Raw genomic sequence first — 17,770 nt, 5'->3', positions numbered from 1 at the left:
TTGCAACACACATGTGCACATACACACACGCACATGCACACGCACACGCACACACCACAGCCACAGTGAGCTTCCTGGAAGAGGAGGCATTTTACTTTCTGATACTCATTAAGTTTACAGGCTGACACTAGTGCAATGTAGTCCTAACGTCCATGCGTCTCCAGAAGTCTGACAACGTTCATAATCAGCAATTTCTTCTCATACGAGGCTCATTTTGGTCAATATTTTCCTGACATTTTATATTTACAGATATATAACATTAAAAGATCGTATGGAAAAGTCAAGTCCCTACCCCAGTGTCTAGACAAGAGAATCCTTAATATCTTTCATTAGATTACTTCCCCCTCCCCCCCCCGCCGTTACTCTGTACTCAATGTAAGCTCATCGGGAAGGATCACCACCAGTGTTCTTCACCTGTTCGCTTCGCCAGCACCCCCTCGGGTTTCTTAGTGAATTCCATGTAAAATCCATACAACTCCCTTCTTCATTTCCCCAGTAACTGATAAAGTCTCTACCGACCTGTTCTGTGTTCTGAATCCACTGCAGGGATCGTCTGTACACGTGCAAGGAGCAAATAAAGGGCAGACTGAGGGATGATGGGTTCACAGAAGTCCACACACGCTGATGCACGGACCATGTTTATGGAGAACGTGTGTGTGTGTGTGTGTGTGTGTGTGTGTGTGTGTTTCCTGGGACCAACAACCCTGGGATGAGATTCCCAGGGAGCGACTTGTTGCCCGCGTGTAGAGCCCTGAGCTGTTGGTGACAACCTTGCTGGTGACAGCCAGTCTGGGAGCCGGACCAGTGTCTGTCACTGTCGGTGCATGAATTCATGCAGTGGCTGCAGCCAGTGGCACCAGGAGCAGCACCGAGGAGCAGTGAACTGGGGGACAGACATATGGACAGACATTGATTGATGGGAATGGTGTGCCATTTATATAAATGTAAATAAGTATATTCACAAGCAAATCTCTGTAGTTTTCACAGGTACATAGGACACCAAGCATATCAGTCAGTTCTCTCATTTGAAGCTGGGGAAATGGGGGCCTTGCAAGGACGAGCTGCTTACCCAAAACTACCATGCACACTGAGTACACAGTTGGAAAAACAGATTTCCTGCCTCGTATTTCTGGGCTCTTCCACCACTAAGCTGAGTCTTTGCTGTAGTAGACTTCACCTACCTGCAGAACAATAGAGGACTACCAGGTGTGTGACATACCTGCAATGGCCAGCAGGGGGGGCTAGTAGTCAGTGTTAAGTAACAAGCAAAATACCATAGTTTTTATGCAGGAAGCTTATTATTGAAAAATCGGAAGTGGAACAAGAACACAATGTGCATTCAGAGCAACAGCTCAGAGAGAACAGAAATTAATCTCTGAATCAAAAGCACCAAGCAGGTTATGTAAGGCACATGCTTCGTTAACCTGGCGGAATTCAAGTTCTTGCTGTGTTCTTCTTAGCGGGACTACTCAACCTCCCTGAGCCTCTGTCTCATCTGCAGAATAGGATAAATAACACCTTTATGTTTGCAGGGAAGGAATCAACAGGTACCATGTATGACATCCAATAAAGTGTATTTGACATTATTTAATGGATCAATGATTACTGTTACGACCTTAACAAAATTAGTGTCTCTAAAGGCAAGCAACTATTAATTCACCAGTGCTAGAAGAATCTCTATCGTGTTCTGCGGTCCAGCACTGTTACCTGAATGACTACTCTCCAAGAACAGCTTCTACTCCTTGCTCCCTGGCATGTGAGAGATTCTTGAGTTCTGCGAACTAGCTGAAATTTCCCTCATGATCTCTTATTCTCTAGAGCTTAAACATAACCCTCTCCATCTCTGTGTATATATATGTTGAATTCTCCATCTATAGAATGGATGGTGAGACAGGTTTTGCATTTGTTGGCCTTGTGTTTAAATCAAGGCTCCATTACTTATGTCACTGCACAGATGAAATATTTGAAGATTCCAGTTAGCTGCTCTGTCCTATGTGGTTGTTATAACTATGTTGGCATGTCATTTTAAGGAACAAGTGGTTGTAAAAATCACATTGGATATAAGACTGACTGATAGTATTTATTTAGAAAGCGACCAACTTGGCCCAATCCCAGGTCCATGATGGACGGTGTCTGCAGAGTGAGCATTATTATTCCCGTTTTCAGTGACTTTCCCAAGGACACACATCCTCCAAGTGGCAGGGCTTGGACTGGAGCGTCATTCTGTCCTGGTCAAAGCAATAAGTCCTCCCAGAGTTAGCAGGTATCATTCAGCCTCTCCAACGTGTCCCATTTTGGAGCTCCGGACTGAGAGGACGTCTCCCCTCAGCGCACCATTGATCAGATGACATCGCTGGCTGCGTGGAGAGCTGGGCTCCCAGGCTGGGCCCATGACTGGAGCGTTCCCGAGGCCAGCAGGTCTGGGAGGCTGGCAGGCACGTGCAGTCGGTCTGAACCCGCCGTTCCCTGCAGACCGCGAGCACCTGGCAGCCACAGGGCCTGTGGGAAAAGCAGGCAGATGGGAAGCTTTGGTTGAGGTTTCTGAAGTCGATTTCTCTTATTACCTTTTTGTCTCAAGAATACTCTTTCTGCTTTGGTGTGATGACAATTTTACATTTTCTTAATTTTGAAACCACGAGTCTTCTGTCCCAGCAAGGATTTCCGGGCCTGTAAGACATCGAGCTTGCCTGGGAGATTCTGCTCTCGGAGCTGCTCCTGGGGCAGCCTCCTGTCCCTGGCACATGGGGTCCCTGAGCAAAGGACGGTCACCCCGAGTCTCTGCTGTTCCTCACCTCCCAGCTTCTGTGATGATGTTTGTTATGTGCTTTTTGATAACAGCCAATCAAATGGGTGTGAGGTGATATCTCATTGTAGATTTGATTCGCATTTCCCTGGATTTCAGGTAAACCACTGATAATTTTGTAGTTTATGTCCAAATATTGCGTAGCACTTTGCACTCTTTTTCCATTAAATTTGACAACGCTATGTGAGGCTGCCTTTTTCCTCAGGAGCAACAGACATTCTCTATTAAATGAATTTGCTATGCTTGCATTCACGTGTGCACACACGCACACCCACACTCACAATACACTCACACACACACACCTGATTTCCCATGAATGTAATATTCCCTGTAATTCTACACTATGAGGACCCCAGGAATCATCTACTACAACCAGTCCAGTTTTAAGATGAAACACCAATGCCCAGCATTTCCTGAGCTTGTTCTATGCATCTGGGACAGGACACATGCTTTGCTCACACTCCCTGCTTATTCCGCATGCAACCTAATGAGCTCGCTCTGACATGTGAGGACAAGGAGAACTAGCTTGTCTAACACGACACAGCTATCATGTCACGTTAGGGCATTGCCATCTTCCGAGGAGACCGCCGGGAGAAATGCTGCAATGCTAGCTCAGGGGGCTGCTGCCTTTCCAGCAGGATCTCTGCTCTGTGCTGTCCCTGCGTCCCGAGCCACCTGCACACCCGGTGCTCTGTCAGTACCGAGTGGCCCTTTGAGGCTTGAGATTTGTCTCCAGGCAGACCTGGCTCACATCCCCATCACCTAATTCCCTGTAGGCATGCTGCCTTGGAAGGGTTACTTAAAATATGAGCCAGGCTTTCCCCATTTCTAAATTCTAAATCTCCCCACAGTGTGATTTTCAGGATGTGATCAAACAATGAGCAGAAAGCAATTCGTGCAGCGCTCAGGCTACTGATGTCCAGTCAAGGACTGCTGTTATCGCTGGTGCTCTCCCTGCACTAACACGCCTCATTGTTTCTCAGCCCCCTAACCATTGGTGTTCCCTCCCCCCTTGTGGTCAGACCTGTCCCAGCCCTCTGGCCCCTCCCTCCTTCCCTCCTGCCTCTCTCTCACCATTCCTGCAGGTTCCTCAGTGAAGCAGAGGCTGAGGTCCTAACCTGCCCTCTGCCACCAGCCAGCCAGTCTCCTCACAGCAGGTGCAGCCAGGAGGTCAAGCTGTGTTTCTTTCCAGCAGGTGGGAAGCAGAACCATGCTGGGTCCCCTTGCCATCCTGTGCTCTCTCCTGCTCTCCGGTAAGTCTAATTTGCTCTCTGGTGCAGGGTGCAGGGGATACCCTGAGGCTCCTGGCCATCACTGTCTCACCGCTGTCCCCTTCTCCCCCTGGCAGGTGGCGGAGCAGGGCTCAAGCTGGAGCAGCCTGCTTTGGTGGTGGCGCGCTTGCCCTTGGAACCCTCAGCCACACTGACTTGCAAAGTTGACAGCTCAGTCCGCTACATCCACTGGTACCGCCACCAGGAGGGTATGGTCCCCAGGAGGCTCCTCTACCTCGACATGTCCAGTTCCAAAGTGGAGAGGGATTTTCCTATGAATGCGGACAAAGTCAATGCTGAGAAGGGCAGCGACGGCTACAGCTGTAGTCTGTCGGTGCTGAAACTGAGGAAGAGCGACGAGGGCGTGTACTACTGCGCTGCCTGGGAAGAACACAGCCCAGCACTCTGATCAGGTCCCTGAGCAAAAATGTCTCTGTCTCCCAGGTCACTCCATGCCTGGCACCTTCCACGGGCTCTGGGTTCCTGGGGTTGCCCTAGGGTCAGCCCTCAGCACCCCGGACTCTCGCTAACGCCCCCTCCGCAGGTCCACTGCACAGAACCCTGGAGACCCAGGGAGCTGTCCTGTCTGGAGGGACTTCTCTGAAGATCGTCCAGCGTGGATTTTCTGAAGCATCTGGAGCAGAATCTGTGCTGCTTGATGCAGGAGCCACAAGCCACTAGCCACACGTGGCTCCTGAGCACGTGAAATGTAGCTAGTCCACTAGTCCAAGCTGAGATGGGCTCTTTGTGTAACATACAAGTCACATTCTGGAGACTGTATAGAAGATGAACCGTCTTACTAATTTCTTATTGATTACCGTTGAAACACTATTTTGGATATCTCGCAGGAAATAAAAATAACCCTAGAATTTTGTTTCTTAAACTTTTTTTCTAAAAGCCACAGTTAGAAAGTGTGTCTCAAATTGTGACTTATATTTGTTTCTACTGAGCAGAGCTGTGACATTCCAGCGATTGAAGATTCTGGCCATCGCCAACGAAGTATGTGGAAACAAAGTATTGTGCGAATCATTCTGGGGACAGATTTACCATAAAATGATTGAAAACTGAGATGGGAAATCAACTCCTGATTCCAGTTTCTAAGTTGCTGCCCGCCCACTGTTAGTTACTTGACAGTGGAGAGTCAGGCATCAAAAGCACAGAAAACAGTAGGGCTAAATTCTCAGCACCCTCACACACTGGCATTTTGGTGCTTGACTCCTGTGGGGGGACGTGATCCTCAGGCAGGTTGAACATCAACCCTGAATGAGCCCAGAGCCCGCAGCCTTCCACTTCTCCTGGAATGCTACCCCATATGGGATTTGGGGGCCAGATTCCCTGGACCTCTGTTCTCTCCTCTGCAAAAGGGGGTGGTTTAACTGCCACAATTATAGGACCGATTTCTGTTAAAGCAAAATTGTACAAATAAGGTATCACTATGTTTCCTAAATCCTTATAAAATTTGTCAACTTCTTGAGAAAAGAAAAAAAGAAAGAAAAGAAAAGAAAGAAAAGAAAAGAAGAGAAGAGCTATCTTAGTGATCCTCTAGCCCCAAACAGGAAAACATCTCCTGTCCCATGTGGGGAAGAAGAAAAGGCTCTCTGAGGAGGTCTAAGCTGAATTAATTGTATTTTCAAACAAAGATTCAATCTGATGTACACTTAACAGCATTGGTAAGCATGATTACTGCAAGTCCAAATCATCTGTAGTAAATTGGTCTCTCAGATTCAGTAAGTCCTCATCTGTCTCCCTGAGCTTCTGTTTCTGCAGCAGGAGATTTATACTTAACACACACCTGCTTGTGAAAAACCCAACACCCCTACCCTCCACTGAAGGCTGGCCCAAGGCTAAGACCTCCAGCAGGGGCAGGAAGGGGTGGGGGAGGAGGGGCGGTAACTTACCTTTGCTCTGTTTTGGGGATGTTCCTTCATGTGTCTCTCCCATTTCCTAATACCCTGAACCCTTTCGTCTCAGTGCCTGACTCCACAGAGGAGTGATGCTGAGACCTGACTGTGACAATTTAGTTACAGAGAAGTTAGCTAAATATGAAGCCCCTGTCATGAGAAGGCATCCCAAGTCAATGGAAATCTCAGTTTTCAACATGGGTCCGTAGTGCCCTTGAGTTACAGGCTGAGAGGACAGTGGCCTTGTGCATGGAGGAAACAACCCCTGTGTGGAGGGAACAACAAGTCACATTTGGAGTCATTTCCTACCCCCTGCCCTTGTCCCTTTGGCTAGGTGAGTGTCACCAAGGACGCTGCAGCCACACACAGTAAAGCCAAACTACCCAGAGAACATCCAACCCTCCTGTCCTACTTAAATGATTGCTAATTAAATGGTTGTTTACATGGCAGATTCTAACAACACTGAAAGCATCGTGTTAGAATGTACAGGACCCAGTACAGTGGTGACTCCATTAATGTCTGTTGAAGTGAGATTGACATTTTGACTATGACAGAGGGGCTCCCAGTACCTCAGGGGTGGGGGATTTTGCATAGCTGGATGGTTGAAATACCCTGATGATTTGGGCTCAACTCATTTATTTCATTCCTGAGTTGGGTGAGACACTTTTATGAGTTTGAATAATTGGACCAACAGTATATTATGAATTTAACGGTGAATAAAGTCTAAGAACATCTCAAAAAATCATAGTTTCCATAGTTATATTATCCATTCCCAATTGATCACACACGCAAGTACTGTGGAAAAGTCATGTCTGTTCCCTCAGTGTCGTCTTCTAAAAATCACAATTCTGAAAATTTCTGGGCACACCTGGAAATCTATGCGGACTGGTTTGTGTTGGGTGTTCTTAGTGTTCCACCCCAGAATGCGTCAGGGACACAGTCTTCAGTAGAGGAAAGGGCACAACTTGAAGAGGTCACTCCTAGACATTGGGATCAGGAGAGATTTTATGATGTCACTTCCATATCCTATTGTCTCTTAGAAAACCTGTATGGCTTTTGATCTTTATTTGAAAATTTGTTGTTAAAAAGAATTCACATGTTACTTGATATTAAAATTCTTACATATTATTGAGCACTTAGACACACCATGTGTCATCTGACGGCTAGAAATGTGTATAATAGCCTGTCTTGTCCACAATTTCTCCCCTCTTCTCCAACAACCTTTGCTTCATTTACAATACAAAATCTTGGTTTCCCTCCTGGTTCCTATTGAATCTGTCTGCCAAGCTAGAGACGAGGTTCCTGCTTGGAGAGCTCAGAGTAGCTTCGTGGCCTGAGTGTGTCTTTTCCCCTGTGTAGGACAGGTACCAGGTGCTATAGACAGTGACACCAATACTGAGTCTTCCTATTAACACTGTACTTAATTTCCTTGGTTTCTTTACATCTCTTGTCCACATGCAGATGAGGGAATGAGATGGTCTCAAGCAGAATTGCACACGACCATAGTTTTGTTCAGCATAGTTGCTTGGCACTTTTATTGCCTGAAAACATGATCTGCTACCATTCATGGAAGGTTGCTAGAAAATCAGCTTCACGTGTTTATCCGGACACTGAGAAGAAGGAATCTGTGTGTCCCCTGCTGTGGGGGCATGGATCTCTCCCGCAGACAAAGAACAAGCACGGACGCAGAGGGGCACAAAGGGCGGATTCTGTGAAATCTTCTGTTTCCTCCTCAGGATCAATGCTCCACTTTTCTCCCCATTGCTCTGCGCCCCAGGAACTTAACCCTTGTGGATTACAGTAATGGGACTCTTTGCTCTGATTTCCAATGGAAAGTTGGCCAATGGAAATTGAAGCTCAGAGAACCATCACCATGTCACCTGTCAAAAGCATTTCTTCTTGGCACTAGATTTCCAAGGCTGTGAATCCAGAACCCTGGGAAAAAAGAAACACAGTCCTCTAGTGTGTTGGTTGATATAAAAGGAAATGGCCTCTCCCACTTGCACCTGTATTTGGCCGCTGTGAGGATGCAGGCCCCCTTCAGGGAGGGAACCCGAAGCTCACTCTCTCCCACTTCCCAGTCTCTGCTGATGCTTCCATTAGCTGCTCCCGAACAGTAACCAGTAACTAAGGAAACCATGTGTGCCGTCCCCGCGTGCCCACCTCGTCATGCCCAGGGCACGGTAACGAGAGGTGGACTGTCCATCTGGAGGAGCAAGAGAATAAGCCTCAAGTAGACAGTCACATAAATAGGGTTATATTTGCCCCCAAATAAATAAAACAAGTGGCAGAGTTGGGAGATTTTATCTAGTTCCTTTCTCTTTCCACAAAGCCACCAAAGTCCCATCTGTGACAGAACAGGATGTGCCCATTCCTTCAGTAAGAAACAGGAAACCGGGCAAGTGTTGAGAGAGGATCAGTAACACTGGTGCTTTTCTAGTTGGTGAACACAGTCGAGAGGAGAATGGGGATTATTTCTATGCTTTTGTTCTTTGGTTACATCAGGGATTCTGAGGTATTTGTTGAGTTACTAGGTAAGTCATCACCACCTCAGTAGAATGAAATAAATAAAGAGATCTCTCTATCTGTGTAGAGAAATGAGGATAGGGGTTTCTGAACCAGTATTATGATGAATTCAGTCCTGTGTTCTTGATGTTCTCTAATACAAAGACCAAGTGTGCAGTAGTGAACAGTCTTAACTCTTACAAAAAGAAAGTAGAGAATTGCCTGCCACTTCCGTAACGTCAACTAAAATCCAGCCTCTCACATTTGTTAAAATTGATCTATCTCTTCTGTCCATCTTCTTTTCTCCCACCTGTGAGTCAACATTTAAATGTTTCACTCACAAACTGATCGTTCCTACCTACGGTGAGTTCTGTCGCCTCTGTTTTTTTAACTTCTAAATTGAAGTTACACAATACTTACCAAAAATCTGTAGTTATATTCTGAAAGTGGTAGAATTAGTATTTGCAATCCACACATCAACAGTTACTTTGCTTTCCTATGCTCACTCAAAGAAAAAGAATTAAGTTCTTTATGAAATTTAATAAATATAATGTTCTGATAAGATTTTAATAAGAGCTATTTTTTACTGAGAACTCTTTCCGTACCGGGTAGGCAGTGTATTAAGCACTTTAATACTTCTTGTTAGGTAATGCCTCAGTATTAGAGGAAAGGGAGTTGGATGGCTCTCAATGTACCCCCGCAGATATCACTAACCCTGCCCTAAATGTCTGGTTGACATAATTTCCCATTAACTCGCATTCCTATTTAGAGACTCTATGTTGAAATGGTCTGATTATCTCAGAGAGAAGTAAGGTGGTCAGAGATTTTCAGTAATTGTGAAAAGCTCAACCTCGAGGTGCTGGCAATGAACAAAATGGAATTCACATGCATTTAGCTGCCAGATAATGTGCTAGATGTTGAGTCTGTTGAGGGAATCATGTGATCATCCTAAAAATCCTACAGATACACCTATTTCATGGAAGAAAGAATTGATGCTTAGCCAAGAGCAGAAACCGCAGGGAGGAACCTTTACGTCCCAGGGCGTGGTGAGAGTCAGTGGTGGGTTCAGGGCTGGTTAGTGCACAAGACAGTTCTGACGAGGCCAATCCTAACGACCAGCGGGGCAAAGGGCTGGAAGAGGGTGGGAGGACCACTATGAGAACTCACTGTCCTCCCATGTGTAGTGATGTCCTCATGAGAACAAGCAGGAGACAGACAGAGAAACGGAAAGGATGAGGAATGTGCCAGAAGAGATTGTCCTAACCTGAAAGAGGCTGTTCCAAACCAGAGGAAACTATTTTCAATTGGTAGGGTTAGCACCTCCCTCCAAAATCAGGAGGAAGAGATGACATGCATAGGTTCTCAACAGTAATGACACTTCCTTCCCCTGCAACACACCCGGAGTCGCAGCCTCTGTTTGTTGTGACCAGCGTGCCCTGCTCATGTGTGCCTATGTGAGGGGACACGATGGGGACCAAAATCCATCCCACGCCCACCCTCCTCTACACCCTGAGCAGGGCTGGGTCAGCCTGGAGAAAAAGTGACTTTTTCTAATTATTCTGCAAAGGCTGTGCCCTTTTTTATTTAGTTAAAAAGGAGATTTCTGTGCTACAGAGACTCTGTTCAGAAAGTACTAAGTACATAGTTATGTAAACAAGATACAGGGTTTTAAAAACCGAATCTATGAAGCTTTCTGACTCTAAAAAAAAAGAGAAACTAATCTACAAAAAGTATGGTCCAAGAACCAATGGAAATACTATTGTTTGAATCCAGGAACCAAATTTCACAATTCAAAGTTCTTGAGAGAAACGGACAGTCATGAGAAATGCGGTAAAATGGCAACAACAACAAAGGCCAGGGTTTGCATAGACCCCGGGGGCCCCAGACTGTGGGGTCAGAGGAGGAGGTCAGCGGGAGCATCTCCAGAGTTGTCTTCTGGGGAGCAGAGGTGCTCCCACCCCAGCGACTGGTGTGAGATGATGAGATGAGAAATCCAAGATGCGTAGCACCCAGCTTGGAGGACGACTCCGGATTATCATCAGTACTTCTTTGAAATTTCACATCTGTCTCTACTCCTTAGCATGAAATAATTGGGACAATTAATTGAGAAAAGTCTTTCTTGCGGCACATTTGCAATATTTCTAGCTGCACTAGATATACCTGTGTTTACGTCTCTGTCAGTCTCTGTCTCCATCTCTGTCTCTATCTACGTGTCTGTGTGTATATCTCTGTCTCTCTTTCCAGTTACTAGCTAAAATGGCACAACCAGAAATATCATATCCATAGTAGAAAAAAGGATAATTACCTTTATGTACCATACTCAATATTGTACCTGCCCCCTTAGTCATGTATTGGTACCAAAAAAATGAATCAGGCTTTGGGTATCTGGTGCACATCTGGTCTCTTAAAACACCTGCTCAGAGGCAGTAAGAGGAGAATAAACAGGCAGCACTGAGACATCCTGTCTCCTCCACTGGGATTCTTCCTACGCAGTCCACAGAACACAGTAGATGAAGCCATGTGCAAATATGCCAAGTATTAGAGAGGCCAAGCCAGTCAGGCCCTCACCCTGCGCTCCCTGACAGGTACCTCGGTCCTACAACAAGGGGGAAAGCAGCAGACAGCCACCAGCTGTGCCTGCAGGATGCCAGCCTTCCTGCCGCAACTGCCCGTGGACCCGATTGCCTCCTGATGAGAGCTGCTGTCTGCGGTTGTTGAGAACAGCCTGAGTGAGTCAGGGACTGTCAGTTCTTTGTCCTGAGATTTCCAGGGAATGTCTGTGGTTCAGGCTGCATAAGATGGGGCTTGAAATGGAGAGAGGGCACATGACTGTGGTCATGGACGTGACTGTGCGGGCCAGGTTCAGCGCCAAACGAAGGAAGATGAACGCAAGTGCTGCTGGGATACAAGCGCTCCCAAGTAAGACCCTTGTCTCCGGTGCCTGACCTCGCCAGGGTCCGCACATGCCTCGTCTCTAGGGCAGCCTCATACACACTTGCTGACTTGATGGGTGAATCAATGAGTCTTAGGAAGCATTACTGAGGAAGCACATTTAGAGTATTTCCTGTAGTGAATCCTAAACATGTGTTCTAGAACTTTGGGATAAATAAATACACATATACCTATGTATACATACATGCATATGTACAAATACATGGATACGTATTCTTATTACATAGTTGTATATGATATATTGTATATTGCAAGTACATATGGAAGAAATAAAGTATCTGATTTAAGGTTGTGCGTTCTAGGTATAGATCCCCTGGTGCAAATTACTGTTCTGCCACTTACTCGCGTCAGACCTTTGATAAAATGCCTGGTGTGTCAAAAGCCTCCCTTTTCTCATCTGAAAGATGGGAACAAAAATAAAAGCACCCACTTAGTAGGCTTTGTGAGGATTAAACGAGATCATAGAACCAATGTCTTCATAGCACAACACCTACCATGTAGAAATGCCTTCACTATGGGGCGCCTGGGTGGCACAGCGGTTAAGCGTCTGCCTTCGGCTCAGGGCGTGATCCCGGCATTGTGGGATCGAGCCCCACATCAGGCTCCTCCACTATGAGCATGTTTCTTCCTCTCCCACTCCCCCTGCTTGTGTTCCCTCTCTCGCTGGCTGTCTCTATCTCTGTCAAATAAATAAATAAAATCTTAAAAAAAAAAAAAAAGAAATGCCTTCACTATTGTGAGCTATTAATGTTATGAAAAATAAAGAAAATAACATCTCTATTTTCTGAAAGTGTTTAAAATAATGAATAGAAGATAAATTCTGCCTTTGCTTACTTCCTGTTTGAAATAATTCACGAAGACAAAACACATTTTTCCATGAATATATCTGAAGTGGCCATTTATCTCCCTTCTTGGCTTCTAGCATCTGAAACCCTCATCTATATCCAGGAAATTCCCCACCTTATGAGTCTTAGTGAAAGAATGGATTCATCCCCACTATAGGAAAGAAAAATGTCAGATACTGTTTCTCAGCCTTCCTTGAGGTAAAGTCATGTAGAAAGTGTGGGCTCCCCCAATTAGACACACACAAGTGCCAGCCCTTCTTCATAGAACACATACACGGAGACACACACATGGACACATAGGCACACATAGTCACATAGAGACACACACACAAACGAACACATATGCACAGGAACACACATGCACACACACACAGGATCTGGAAGGAGATGCCTAACAGTAATGGCGGAGCAGGGGACCTCCCTCCAGAGTGGCCCTATGTCTCCTCTCCCTCTCCTCCTCCTTCACATTCCCAGGAGGCACCTTCCTGGAGACTAAGAGTCAGTCCTCTTAGTTGGAGGCCATCGGCCTTCTGGTCTACTGTCCTCCACTTCCCCAACCTTCAACAGCCCAGTGTGGATCACTTCAGAAGTGATATTTATTGGAAAGCAGGGACAATAGGGCAGCTGCCTCAGGAGGAAAACCCAGCCATCCTGGCTTCTTCCTCTCTTTTCTCCTCAGGCGGGACCCAAATCAGAGTTCACATCAGCTCCACATGGTATGTGACAGAGCCACACGTAAGTTCTAGGCAGAACTCTTCAAAGTTTTAATAGATGCAAACATTTAGAGAAAACCATATGGAAATCATAAAAGGCAAGCAAAAAAGCTTCACTGAAGAAAGGAGGGGGGAAAAGAGGAACATGGAAAATCAATGCAGAAAAATAAGATAGTAATAATATGTGACTGATTTTCCAGGTTACTACTTCAAAATGGTCACCAAGGCTTTTTCACAATTAAAGTTGGTGTAAATAATAATGGTTGACAGTATGGGGACATTAAATTTGTGAAATCATAGTAGGAGTAATGATATGTATTATCAAAAATTCACTATATTCCAGAACCTGGACTAGCAGTTATAAGACTGAAATACTCAGTTATTTAATGTGCACTAACTTCTGTGATAGGATTGTTATCACATCTATTTTCAGATGAGGACTTCGAGACAGAAAGAGATTAAGAAATGTGCACAGTTTCAGGCAGCTCCTGAGCGACAGACATAAACACTTCATAGCCTCAGACATGAAAAACTGCTCCAGTGACAGGGGGACATGGTCAGAATATGAAGTGAACAGAAACAAGAAGAAAACAAAACCCTGTGTGCACCTGTGACTCGTCAATGTCTCTGTAGTCCCCAAAATAACACTTATGCCCATGTATCTGCAAAGAAGAAATCTAGAACTCCACACACCATAATGGAGCGAGTTGTTGCTCGTGGTGAGATGCTCGTAGGGCATTTTTATCTTCATCTTTATCCTTTGTCTCTAAGTTTCTTCAAGGAAGATGTTTACCCACTGTGGCTTTCCTTGAGTCAGGTGTCACTCCTCTGTCCCTCACTGTCCTGATCTGTGAAATGAAAACTACTAGCATCTTCTGTGAAGATGGAAAAGGTGAAGGACGTTTAGAATAAAACTTCAACAATAAAAAATACTCTTGAATATTAGCTCATTTTTTAGAGTGGTTCAGGGAGGGGCAGAAGAAGAGAGAGAATCTTAAGCAGGCTCCACGGTCAGCACAAGCCCAATGTCAGGCTCAATCTCAGGACCCTGAGATCATGACCTAAGTCAAAATCAAGAGTCAGACGCTAACCAGCTGAGCCACCCAGGTGCCCTAAATATTTGTTCTTCTGAAAGTTAATATTTAGTAAACATGCAATATTTTAAAATATTATACTGAGAAAGTATGTTCATAAAACAGGTCCTGGCAAGTAGAAACCATTCTCATTTCCACAGAAATCAGGATTCTTCCATGGTCCCTTCACATTTATGCCAATAGTCCTCAAGAGACCACCAGCCCTATTTTGAGATGGGCACAGCAGGAAGAAGCCCACAAAACACAGCCCATCAGACCCTGCAAGTCTGCAGTCAGCACTAAAGGGCCAACAACCCACCTCACCAACCACTTCTTTCCCCCTCCCCATTTCAGGCCATGCCGTCGGGACACTGAGGCAGGAGGCATCCAGCCACCAGGTCCCCACTATCCTGCCTGTTTCTGTAGGACACAGCCTGGCAAATGGGATGTCACTGCTCCAAGCGTTCACCTTCTTCTCCTTCTGGGCTCTTGAGTCACACTCCCAGAGCATTTTACTCTAGATGAGAGGGCAAAGAAATTCTGTAATGTTTCTTATAATTATTAGAAGTTTGGGGAGGCTGGATGGCTCAGTTGGTTAAGCGTCGTCCTTTGGCTCAGGTCATGAGCCCAGGGTCCTAGGGTCAAGTCCTGTGTCTGGCTCCCTGCTCAGCAGCGAGTCTGCTTGTCCCTCTGCCCCCTCCTTGTACTCTCTCTCTCTCTGTCTCAAATAAATAAAATCTTCAAAAAAAAGTTCATTGGAAATGCTCTTCTTTTATTTACAGTTGGACTTGGGTTATCAAAGATGGAACAGTGCCACATATCCATTTCACAAAAGTAAAGAAAAATATTGACGAATATTGTGAGAAATCAAGCCCAAATTTTGAAAAGGTAGTCATTCACTGGTAGGGGCAAAAACACAATTAGGCTTTGGAGCATCGGATTTTTGAGGGGTGGACAAAAATCCCAAATCAAATTCATGTATGTGGGAAGAACAAAGTTGAGGCAAAAGTTTTCTCAATTTTTTACTTCAATCTTTACCATAAATTTCATAGAAATAGAGGATGTTGTGGTACTCGCCATCCTAGAACTGTGGAGACAACCCACAGAACATCTCCTTGGGATAGTGCCATCCACATCCTTCCCTACAGTGGCAACCACAACCAGTCCCCCAGCTGGGCTCCCAGCCTCAGTCTCCCCTGGTCTGCAGCACTTCTGGAGCTTTCCAGGAAGCCAGCTTGGATTACCCTTACACAGTTTTTTCTAGCCGACCTCAGGAATTGTGCTTCCAAAGCGTCCTTGGACACTATTTCCAAGAGAACGAAAGTCCTCTGTGGGGACTGAGAGCACACAGGCTGTACCACTGACCCTCATCTCAGCATCCAGAGACTCAGTATGTGGGCAAAGTTCAGGCTGAGACAGGGAATCACTGTGTGCCATTTTTATTGCATGTTAAAGAAATCCCTCTGTAATATAACTATTATTCGTCCATTTTAAAACTAAAAAATATTCAAGCTTAATGAATTTAGGCTTAGTGTTGAGCCAAAGGTAGTAAGTTCATGCCTTCTGCGTTGGACTAATGGGCACTGAAGGGTTTAAGGATTGCAGTTCCTTAAGTGAACACTAAGGGGTCTGGTGAATTAGAATCGGAGCAAGGTCCTTTCCCGGGAGGTGTGGGGAGGTTGTGCCAGCATGATGTCATCAGAATAGAGCTCAGAATTCATTGAGGCTGTGAGATGGGCCGCCATATTGGGCCACTGTGGATTCTCCCTGTGAAAGAAGAGAGAGAACCTGGACCAGAAGAGCTAATCTATGTGTGTTTGTGTGTGTGTGTAAGTTCTCTCTGTGTGTTCTCACTTCTGAGTATATGTTAGCTCCTGTAACCTACACCACCTAAATGTTCTGTTCCAGTGTTATCAGCAAGCATGCCCGACTCCTGAGGTAACTGAAGTACTAAGGGGTCAGTGGCTTGTCCAGGTCACACAGCTGGTATAGGCAGAGAAAGGGGGGGACCCAGATCGCTAGCTCCTCTTGACGGTTGCACTAAACCACTTCTTCACTGTAAGACAACACAAGGAACACTACACTGTCCCCCACAGCAGAGACAGACTGCTATTGAACATGGAGTAACACGAATCATTACAATGTGCTGTAGCACCAGTGCAGGACCTGAGGGATTAGATGTCTTCAGAGAATAAGTAAAATGCCAAGAAATTCTCAATTGACTAATACAAAAGGCCTGTCCACATGTTTCTGAGCAATGTTCCTGCACTACGGGATTCAGGGGGAATGGCTGAGCGGGTTTGAGTATAATCCTGCCACACCCCAAATAGACATATTCACCAGTAATTTCTTTCCAGATTGGGAGCCCTCTTACACTTTCTGCCCAGCACTCATGGGGCATAAAAAGCCCCAGAACTGCTTGGATCATGAACAACCTGAGGGAACTATCTAAGCCACCAGTTCTTCTGAGACCTGAACAAGCCCCACCCTCCTGCCCCTGGCCTGACAAGTCCTGTTAACAGGGACCTTTCTTACCTTGTTGCTGGGGACCCAGCCAGGCCAACGGGATGTCACTGCTGGAAGCAGTCATTTTCTTATCTCTCAGACCTGTGAGTTGTCCCTCAGGAACTTGAGTCTACAGAAAACTTCAAAAAATTCTTTCTTGTTGCCTTTTTCCATATCATTTTTTCATGGGAATTTCCTTTCTTTGTTCGCAGTTGGCCTTGGGCAGGTGAAGTTGGAGCAACCTGAAATATCAATTTCCAGAGCAAGAGATGAGTGTGCCCACATATCTTAGAAAGTGCCCACTGGCTAACAAAAGAGCCAAGCACTGGTACTGGCAGAAACCAGATCAGGGAGAGAATATCTCACATTTGTCTCAACAAAGCTTACTTACAGTCACTTAAGTAGGAAGAACAACAAACTTCCACTTCCCCCTTGAAAATAAATTTCTTAAGGAAAAAAGACGAGGCCGTGTACTACTGTGGCTGCTGGGATTGGACCCACAGCATGAACGTTGCCAAGAGAAGCTGCACAAGAACCGTCCTCAGGTCTGACCCACCCACATCCTGCTCCATAGGGGTGACCACAGAGGCTGCGCAGCTGGGTGGCAGCCTGAGCCGCTCCCTCTGCGGTATTTCCTGAGCGTGGCAGGCAGACATCTTAGATTCTGCTCACACAGTGAGCTCCGTATGGTATCAGCAATATGGTGCAAATCAAAGCAGTTTGAACCAATATCCCACCAAATGAGGCTATCTGGGAACTCTGAAGATACACGGTGAACGGTTCACAGGAAGATCCATTTGTCTGTCAACGCACTGTAGAGAGATTTCTAGTACCTGAAGGGTTTAAAATGAAGACAGGAAAGGGGTATACAGATTGCCTAAGTATTTCCTAGTATTATTTCCAGTTTTATTCATGGGCATTACAGTTTTTCAGAGGTGGAATGGTCTCTCAAATTTAGAAATTCCATGCCTTTGTTACCATCCTGAGGCCATCCTGAAGGAATCTACTGACTGTTCTATCCCTAAGTATATGGCAGTTACTTGGGTATGGGAGACACCAAGGTGTACATCTTGTATCCTAGAGGAAGAAGCAGCACCTCACTCCACATTCGGGGTCAACACCGGGACAAAGGAACACTCTGCGTTGGAACAGACCCCTGAGAGCAACAGGTGCCTGCAACATGGTGGATATGGCTCTGAAAC

At 45.7% G+C, this 17,770-nt stretch overlaps 2 long non-coding RNA genes and 1 gene segment (V, D, J or C); 1 reads left to right on the top strand and 2 right to left on the bottom strand.

Annotated features, from left to right (window-relative positions):
- Positions 1-2,061: 2,061 nt before the first annotated feature.
- On the bottom strand, positions 2,062-4,012 carry LOC103674601. The gene is made up of 2 exons (XR_571666.2): positions 3,878-4,012; positions 2,062-2,499 (listed from the first exon to the last, which is right to left on the bottom strand). It is a non-coding gene; the product is annotated as an uncharacterized LOC103674601 (long non-coding RNA).
- LOC103674600 overlaps positions 3,878-17,770 on the top strand; it is a 33,848-nt gene continuing 19,955 nt past the window's right edge. Inside the window, 2 exon segments of the C gene segment in view lie at positions 3,878-4,056; positions 4,152-4,463. Of these exon segments, the coding sequence occupies positions 4,014-4,056; positions 4,152-4,463 (355 nt within the window).
- LOC121105867 lies at positions 6,723-17,098 on the bottom strand. Of its 2 annotated transcripts, none has more exons than XR_005838640.1 (3): positions 16,960-17,098; positions 16,599-16,810; positions 6,723-7,910 (listed from the first exon to the last, which is right to left on the bottom strand). It is a non-coding gene; the product is annotated as an uncharacterized LOC121105867 (long non-coding RNA). The 2 variants fall into 2 exon arrangements; XR_005838641.1 differs by lacking the exon at positions 6,723-7,910 and adding an exon at positions 10,041-10,555.

This window comes from Ursus maritimus, unplaced genomic scaffold (genome assembly GCF_017311325.1).
Source record: "Ursus maritimus isolate PB19 unplaced genomic scaffold, ASM1731132v1 scaffold_3, whole genome shotgun sequence".
Taxonomy (NCBI): Eukaryota; Metazoa; Chordata; class Mammalia; order Carnivora; family Ursidae; genus Ursus; species Ursus maritimus.
The sequence above is the reverse complement of the archived record's forward strand: the minus strand, read 5'-3'. Positions and strand labels throughout refer to the sequence as shown.